The sequence below is a fragment of the Mya arenaria genome, chromosome 14 (genome assembly GCF_026914265.1).
Source record: "Mya arenaria isolate MELC-2E11 chromosome 14, ASM2691426v1".
NCBI lineage: Eukaryota > Metazoa > Mollusca > Bivalvia > Myida > Myidae > Mya > Mya arenaria.
The window spans coordinates 19,889,466-19,899,489 of NC_069135.1; the positions used below are offsets into that span (position 1 = coordinate 19,889,466).

Here is a 10,024-nt window from a genome sequence, read left to right on the forward strand (position 1 = left end):
TTGTATTAAATTCTTTTGATGAATACAAGTGTGATAGTGTCAAATATCGGGAAGTGTTGGGGTATTTTTAGTATGACATTGCATTCCTTTTATTGGATACCCTAAATGACGTTCTGGTTTGTATAAATTTTCCCATACGAGTTGAACCTTATTGAATAATGATATAGGTTGAATGAACCACCCGCTATGCCAAAATTCAAATTATAAATCTGAACAATATAAGCCGGTGAATATCTGTTAATATGCATTGATCAAGTTAAAGTAGTCAACTGGCTATTTAAATGAATTAGAATACATGACATAGTGTGTATACCACGTGTTAAATTACGCCATATATGCTACGTCGGATGGCAACATTTTGCTTAAAATTAAGACTTTAATCAAAGATAACTTTTCTTTTTCTCGCATAACACTTTTTAGAACAAAAAAAAAACACGAACAAATATATAACTGTACATATATGACATCTTGAGTAGAAGGAGCAGAATGAACGTCTGACAATTCACGCGATAATGGTGTTGCCTTTTATCATTTTTGTTTAAGTCTGATTAATAGAATAGTAATAGAAACAGAAAATCTACATATATGGTCTATGAACTTCTAGAACATCCCTCGTATATTCGTAAATATAAATGAAGAATTTACACTTACTCTCACTGGAAAAAAGCGGAATGTTAGCAAACACATAGCGCGTTTTTTCTTGGACATTTTAAAAAGACGCACTTCTGTAGAAAACCAAAGTGAACATGACATATAGTCGTCGATGGTTGTTTAGACCAATGAGACACTATGTTTTATAGGTCATATAGTTTGCATGGCACGGTGTGGACTTGATCTCAAAATAAATGTTGAAACTCTATACAAGTAAGCCAAAAAGGCAAGTCACTAGGAGTTAAATTTATAGGTAATCTCAAGTGTTAAGTTATTTGAGAGGCCGTAATACACTAATTGTTCATGTACGCGAGAGCAACTTAGTGTGCACTTCGGTATTCAGTAACGTGCACAACGGCATTTAAGTTCGGGCACAACGGCATTTCGGTACGTGCACCACGGTATTAAATAACGTGCACAACGGCAGTCGGGTACGTGCATAAGGGCATTTAAGAACGTGCACAAAGCCATTCGGGTACGTGCACTAGGGCATTTAAGAACGTGCCAAAAGGCATTCGGGTACGTGCACAACTGCATTTCGGTACGTGCACAACGGTATTCAAATTCGGGCACAACGGCATTTCGGTACGTGCACTAGGGCATCTGAGAACGTGCACAACGGCATTCGGGTAAGTGCACAACTGCATTTCGGTACGTGCACAACGGCATTCGAGTTCGGGCACAACAGCATTTCGTTACGTGCACTAGGGCATTTAATAACGTTCACAACGGCATTCGGGTAAGTGCACAACGGCATTTCGGTACGTGCACAACGGCATTCGAGTTCGGGCAGAACGGCATTTCGATACGTGCACTAGGGCATTTAAGAACGTTCACAACGGCAATCGGGTAAGTGCACAACGGCATTCAAGTTCGGGCACAACGGAAATCGGGTAAGTGCACAACGGAATTCAAGTTCGGGCACAACGGCATTTCGGTACGTGCACTAGGGCATTTAAGGACGTGCACAACGGCAATCGGCTAAGTGCACAACGGCATTCAAGTTCGGGCACAACGGCATTCAAGTTCGGGCACAACGGCATTTGGGTACGTGCACAACGGCATTCAAGTTCGAGCACAACGGCATTTGGGTAAGCACAACGGCATTCAAGTTCGGGCACAACGGCATTTCGGTACGTGCACTAGGGCATTTAAGGACGTGCACAACGGCATTCGGGAACATGTAGAACTGCATTGATGTACGTGCAGTAAGGCATTCAGATACGTGCACAACGGTAGTCAGGAACGTGCACTCAGGCATTCAGATACGTGCACAACGGTAGTCAGGAACGTGCACAACGGCATTCAGATACGTGCACAACGGTAGTCAGAAACGTGCACAATGGCATTCAGATACGTGCACAACGGCATTCAGGTACGTGCACAGCGTCATTCAGGTTCGTGTACAGCGGCATTGAAGTATGAGTGCATTATTTACGTTTAAGCATGAGGAAAGTGATTTACGCGAGTGTCGTCGAACATTTGTGCACAAGTTTAAATTGAAAAATTGCACACGACTTTAAAACTTAACTATTTATGTTACAAAGGCATGTATATGTACACGTACACATGATTTTCCGCAATCTCTCGAGGTTTGGAGACCTTATTTGCGCTTCTGAATTGAAAAATAAATTATCTGCATTATTTAAGAATAATACTTTATATAATAGGAAGAGCAAAATAAATAATTTTGAATCAACTTTTTAATAACATCAGTCTTAATTTGAATGCAACCGGTCTTAGAATTTAACTTACATTTACCGCCAGTGAAATTGCAGATTGGCGATAATTAAGTACTAGACTTAATCATTAAGATTTTTACTTTTTGCGGATGTCAGATTTTGTGTTGACAATGTGTCAGCCAATGAGATTGTTTTCTGAGTCAGTTAGATGACCTGAATTAATCTCTTAATAATTGAAATGAGGTCCTTCGCTACGTTCAATCCATCTCTTCTTAAACATTAACATTTTAAATCATGTCATTTTACTATTACATAGAAAGGAATTAAAATGCCACACTTACTCGCTCGATTAGAACACGTACACGTGGCGTTCCGCAACCTATCGAATAAAGAATAAGAGAAAGAGTTCACGATGCAATGATTGCAAAGTACCAAATTATAAATAAATAAACCGTAAACAATGTTAATACTTGTATGTTCGATGTCAAACCGATTAAATAGAAGGATTGTCGCGTTTGATCTTCAACCGACCATATACACATATTGGTGTCACGTTTGTTCTAGTACAGATAGCGGATTTATGTATCACTAGCGGACTCGAGCGAGGACACACACGACCCCATCACCCGGCTAAATTTGACCCAAGTGAAGTTTTGATATCATACTCAGAATTGAGAGGAGTTATGCATAAATTAAACCCAAACACAACATTTTGGATTAAGTGGTCCCGCTCTAATGTCACATCTAGGATCCACCCGTGTAAATCCCTTGATTAACACCGAGGCCACAGTTCATAAAGAGTTTGTTTGGCTTTATCCGACCGGCTAATAAAACCCCCAACCCGTAAATTTGTTTAGCCTTAAAACATATTTTCGTTTTCACTACAAATTTAAGGATGACCGAAATAAAAAATTCTGCACTCTTAAAATCTTGGTAGAAAAACCAACAATTCATGAATTGTGTCCTGTATCATCTTGTGTATATACAATAATTAATGTATTTGCAGTTTGATATTTCTATAGCTTATCTCATTCAGTGAAAAATACATCTTATTTAACAAAACAAACACAAAACGGGTTTCACAGTGTGTTTCTGTCGAGCGCGCGCGTGTGTGCGTGTGTGTGTGTGTGTGTGTGTGTGCGTGTGTGTGTGTGTGTGTGTGTGTTTGTGTGTGCGTGTGTGTGTGCGAGTGCGTGTACGTGTGTTTTTATTGTGTGTGCGTGTGCGTGCGTGCGTACATGTGTGTTTGTGCGTGTGTGTGTTTACAAGTGTCATATTTTGATAACTTTACATGGTAAAAATTCAATCATTGAAGCATTAAGATCCGATTAATGTTTGCAAAAAGAAAAGCAACCAAACAAGTAACAAACATGTAAGAATGTTTTCCTTAACAAGGAATTGACTTTAGATGCCAAATAAATGAAAAGACACTAAGATGACTGTTCATATACTACGGGATGGCTGTTTTAAGTACTTATTGATAATAATAATATAAATAAATAACAACAGATACATACTAAACAATTAGAAAGAAAGACACACTGAAAACAAATAAGTGACTAGCATATTAAAACACATTAAAATCATTTGTTTTGGTAACATTTGTAAAATATTCAAATGTTGAAGAGCACTCAAGCTTTTATAAGAAAACTATATGTTAAATTAATACGATAAACTATATGTTTTTAATTGAAAAGTTGAGCCTCAAGTAAGTGATTAAGTTTAATGAAATGCGTGTAACGTATACTAATTTTCGCGAAATTGGAGCCTGTAATCATTAAGGGTTTATTCAGTTATATAATGCTTTCTCGCATGAGCTCATCATAACACAGGACCATTAAGATATAACGATAAAACCTCAGATATAGTTTATGGCAATCTGGTGTCCTTTTGTATTTAACTTTTATCTTAAGCTTGGACTAATACCAACTCCTAGCTTTAATGAAGTTCTGCATTTATGTAAATATCCTTAATTGGATGTTCTATAAACAGGGGGATATCGAGGATTTAGCGCTAAAGGGGACGCACTTCGAGATCGCAAGATCACGTGCGCCCCTCTCCTAGGAACCGAGAGGAACGCTTCGAACGTGGTGTGGTTGGGTTTGGGAAACATTTTCCCCAGGCCCTTCCCTCATATAAAGCTGATTTTAGTCTGAAGTTATTTAACCTGGTGTAATTTAGGACTAGATTGTTCTTCCAAATTAACAAGAAATCATCACTTCAACCGCTTTTGGATTCGTAGTGTAAACAGTAAATTCATCTGAATATTCACGTTAAGATCATCTTTATGAAATGAAACTTCACGATATCGAACAGACTATCCAAGCTTAGTTTAATGTGCGAGCCTTGCCAAAGGGATGGGGTCATCGAAATTGCAAGGACATTTTCAGAGTATATATATCCTTTTATCCTTATTGGTATTGTTCACATTTTCAATACATCTCTATGTACTACCAGAATTCAATGGCTTTAGAAACAAACGGTTATGTTTTTTGAAGTTTATTAATGACAAAGTCACAAAGACCAAATAAAACTTGAAAGTTAAAAATCAAATACACAAAACTACAGTGAGTGACTTTACGTTGAATATGTGCAAATTAAATTTTAGTACTGTACATCTGTTTTATCTACAATTTTAACTTAATGTGTTTGTAGTTGTTCGTCCATAATACACGCACATTCCTATGATTGTGAACAGCTCAATTGCAGCAATCGCTAACAGTGCTCCGAAAATTCCCCAAAATGTCGCGATCGGAATTGTGTCTGAAATCGAAATACAAAACAGAAAGGTGGAACCTCAGAGAATGATTTATTCAAAAGCACAGCCATTCCTCTCTTTGTATGTGGATCCATGTGACAATGGAGCATCCAAAGACCTGGATTGTTGTCAGTAATTCTAACAACAGCATAGCCTCCCTTTGGAATCATTATCGTGTCTTTCTCGATGGAAACTTTATATCATTAAAAGTTATACAGTCGACATTTGGTTGACCAGGATACACTAAAAATGGACAATTTACAACAACACACCTCTCACTCGAGGTACACGCCCGATTTGATGTCAATGGTTCTGAAGTATCCTATTCGTTATACCGTAAAATGGCGTAAACAGAGTGGTCCACCCCGGCCTCAAGAGTCTTTGCTCTAATCCAGTAGTTTCCCACACTTTGGTGTGCTATCATTTCAATATCGCACCTCTCTTTATTGTGTAATATTATCGACTCAGCAGTTATCGGTTCTATGTGGAATCCGTCGCCAGCCACTATTTTAAGACTATGTCCGTCCATAGAGAATCTAAATGGAAAAGCATTGCCTCCGCCAATAATTCAGAAACGATATTTTCCTCCGGCTGCGACCTTAAATGATGTCAGCGGAGCTCCTGTGTGTCGGCCGTTTTCATTTAAATATGTTTCTCAACCGGTTATAAGCCCTGCATGCCATTTCATTTTCGTAAACGATGTACCGTCGATTGCCGGTACCTCAAATGGCGCCTCTAATGGTTTGTAATCACCAAACATATTCTTTTGAAGCTGTAGATCTGCCTCCCGTTCATGGTTGTATTCTGTTATCAAGACGACATGCTCCTCAGACGAATTTTGTGTCCTTTCTCTGACAATAAGAGCGCCGTTCAACCCCAACATTTGAAGCATCCCAATGTGATTGTGGTAAAAGAACGTGCCTGCGCTAGGGACCCTGAACTCGTAAGTGAAGGATTGTCCGGGATTTATTGGACATTGCGTCACATAAGCTGCTCCATCCATCCAAGGAGTTCCAATCTGATGAATTCCATGCCAATGAATGGCAATTGCGTCACTATACAGGTTATTTGTCACATGAACTTTCAAAGTTTGTCCTTCGTAAACGTTTAACGTGGGACCAGGCATTTGACCATTTATGGTTATTATTATTCTCGGTACTGCGTAGCCATCTGCGGTTATGATACCGTGAGTAGAAGTTGGCAAAGCGGATGGGTCAGATGCATTAACGGCGTACCTGTATAGCATCCCGTCATGAAGATAAACCAGTTTGTTGTCGCCGTCGACCATGGTTTGTTTGAAACCAACGTCCATCGTAAACTCACAAATGTCATCCGTCGTGTCACATTTTAAGGTTTTGTGGGCAGCTACCGAACAGACGAGCAAATAGACGAAAACCAGACGGCTTCTAATGTATTCCATGCTGTAAATGATGACAAATGAAATGCGTACTGCTTTATCTAAAGAATATGCATTGTCAAAACTAGATGTATACAACGATATTTAAAGTGGAATTCTTTATATGAAAATAGTACTTGCACAATGCAACCAATATATTTCGTTGGTAACTGTTTGCCTTTAATATCGAATGACTGTTTATTTATCTCTCAAATAACGATTTGAAATTCTTATTTCACAATTTTATGAAAACTGTACTAAAATGCTCTCTTTTAACAGACACGTTGTATTCGCATGAACATCCCATACCGTGTCATTGTATTCGCATTAACATTCCACACCGCGTCATTGTCTTCGCATGAACATTCAATACCGTGTCATATCCCCATGTTTACACATTTGCACCTTCGTGCAAATATCATACTGTATGGCACGATATTGATAGAAAAAAAACTGACAATCAAAGTATTAAAAGCAAGACAGACGTCAGTGTCGTCAGGCATGCTGGTTGATCAACTTTCGATCAATCGATGAATCGATGAACAACGGTTAAAGCGATTGATGAATTGCAATATAAGTAACTTATAGGAAACAGTTAAAGACCGATACAAGCGTTGTATAAGTAACATTAGATAAATCAATAAACATTTAAACAATCGATCGATCGAGCGATATATAGATATATAAATAGCGATATCAATCGATCGATAATTTGCAGAAGTAGCTAAGCGACTGTTCTCCAATCGATTAAATTTTGTTTGAGTTAAATACCCTTATGAAACTACATACACATACAGACTTGATTTCTTGCATTACAAAATCAACATTTGGCAAAATATTTTGTTAACAGTCAGACTATGTCAGTGAAACTCTGTTTGTTTATTTTTTGACACATACATATAAATGGAAGGTGAATACAAAATAACAGTTGGAAACACAAAAGCAGTTCCACAATCTAATTTTTAAATATCACGTTTTAAATAAATGACCTTTTGAAACTGTATAATTAAATAAGAATCATTATTTATAGGATAGATCGTAAAAGCACATTGAATTAACCTGACAGTAGTAAAATCAAATGGAATTTGTTATGAATATGTTTACAGGCAGGTTTTACACCTATCTTGTTTTTAAGACAGAATGTCAATAACATTGGCCATATCTGGATTAAATTATATTTACAGACGTATTGTCCAGTATGCCCGTTGTTCAAATAAGTAAAAATAATATTACTTGATATTATTGTATTTCATTTATTGTCAGTGCATGCTCTTAATTTCAAAAGAATTATTTGATTTCGATGATTTAAAATGGCTCGCTCATGGTCTGTAAAGTGATTTTTTTTAATTAAGAGTTTAATTTTGAGTGTTAAAACCAAAATACTGAATGCTGGAACTCTTCACCAAATGTTGATATTTGCTCAAATATCATCTTTAAAGGCCACAATTTTCATTAGCGTTTATAACGCGATTGAAAATTTATTTCGGCTGTGAATGGTTGATTGACATTTTCACGTGATGTTTTTTATAGTCCCGGTGGACTCTCCAGCTGTTTTCTTATTTGTTCTTGTCTTAACCGCCGTTGGTTCGAACCCAACTAAAATCAAAGTACTTTTTATGCTATCAGTTTATTATTTCTGCAATTTCGATATTATAGAGTAAAGTAATGATAAAATAAGTGTTTTCAGATGCATTAGCATAACTAATTTTTGGTCCAAAAACATGTGCAAGTCACTTTAAGTTAAGATTGTATTCATGTATTCGAAATTAACATATTCTACATTATTCTTACAAAACAACTCATTGACTTAAAATAAAACCCAGCCACTCCTCATTTAAAAAAGAAATGTCATATGTTCATTTATTCTTAGAAAAATAAGTAAATAAATAAAAAGATAAACACAAAATATCATACAAACCTTTAACCTCCAACTTAATGTTAACTAAATATCGAACACAGTGGTATAATAGAAGGAGAATCGTTATTGAAAATCTTTAGACCATGAGGTTTTATAACCACATTGACCAAAGGCATAATGGCATGCCGGGTACAATGACTGAATGACGAAACTTGAAGTTATTTGATATATAGCCGAAACTTGATATTCATGGAGAATAATCTCACATGTTTACCATAATTCTTTAATAATTGGGTCCATTTTATAGCCATATATGTTTTTGAATGTCTTTAAATATAGTGCATGTACCTCATAACATTTACTTTGGAACATATTACAATGACTTTTTTCCAATTAAAGCTGATCTCTCACAGATATACCGTTTTTACAACTTTTTTTTATTTTTTGTCGTGGAAAGAGCAAATTTTTGGGTAAATATCTGCAAACCAATGATAAAAGATTGCTGACAAAAGATCAGATCACAGATTCTTATATTTCCGTTCGAAAATTAATGTTTTATGGCTTAAGTCGTTACTAACGGTTTAAGTTAAACAGCATAAAACATCAATTTTTGAACTTAAATATAGAATCCGCGATCTATATTTTTGTCAGCAGTCTTATACAACAGGTAACCATGCATTTTCGCAAAATTTGGCTCGTTCCAAGACAAAAAATAAAAAAGATGTGAAAACGTTCAATCTGCGAGAGTGCAGCTTTAAAATACTGGGTGTAGACAATTACAAATCTTCATTGTAATTTAAATGCACTATTTAATGTAAAATGCAGTTTTCATCAAATTCAACTTAGAAAAAAACTTATGATGTTTTCCATATGATGCTTTATTAATACGGCTTGGACTCGTGTGGATTTTTGTTTAAAAATCAAAACAACAACGTATAAATATATTTAAATTGAAAATTACAATTGATGTCATATTTTTTTTATTTCGTAATCTGTCTGTGTTTGTTCTCAAAGAATTACTGTATAGTTTTCTAAAATGGATTCTAGTATTTTCAACAATTCTGGGAAGGAAACAAAGCTATTGGATGTCATTACTGGGGATATAAACACAGTTTGGCTTGTTTAAGTACGTGTCGAGTTCTTCGGACACCACACAATTTTACCAGCTCAACTGCGTTCATTACCCCGATAATGATATCAATTACGCAATTCATACCTCAAATTTGGTTAACGATTAGAAGGAAAAAACCTGCTTGAAATTAGATTTTATGGATTGTAATCTATTATCAATAATTAAACACAATATTGGTTTTTAATCTATCGCGCATTTTCAAAGGTTTAAAATCAAACAACTTTACAACGACTTAAATTTAATGATCTGTTTTGTTTGGTTCCCTTCGAGTTATTTCCATTGCAAAAAAAAATACATGATACGGGACGGCCTAAATATAGAACAATTTGTTGAAACTCTATACATGTAAGCAAGAATGGCGTGTCACTAGGTCACTATAAGTTAAAGTTATAGGTGTTCTTATGTGTCCAGATATCTGAAACGTTGTGAAACACTACTTGTACATGTAATTTAGTGCTTCTTCTTGTGCACTACGGCATTCTGGTATGTGTAATACGGCATTCAGGTACATGCACTACGGCATTATGGTATGTGCAATACGGCATTC

At 36.1% G+C, this 10,024-nt stretch overlaps 1 protein-coding gene across 1 annotated transcript; it reads right to left on the reverse strand.

The window, feature by feature from the left end:
- Window positions 1-4,875: 4,875 nt before the first annotated feature.
- On the reverse strand, window positions 4,876-8,533 carry LOC128215900 (uncharacterized). Its single transcript, XM_052922504.1, is given in 3 exon segments — window positions 4,876-5,658; window positions 5,752-6,512; window positions 8,406-8,533. Coding segments are annotated over 2 exon segments (1,158 nt in total). The 5' UTR covers window position 6,512; window positions 8,406-8,533; the 3' UTR covers window positions 4,876-5,260.
- Window positions 8,534-10,024: the final 1,491 nt, after the last annotated feature.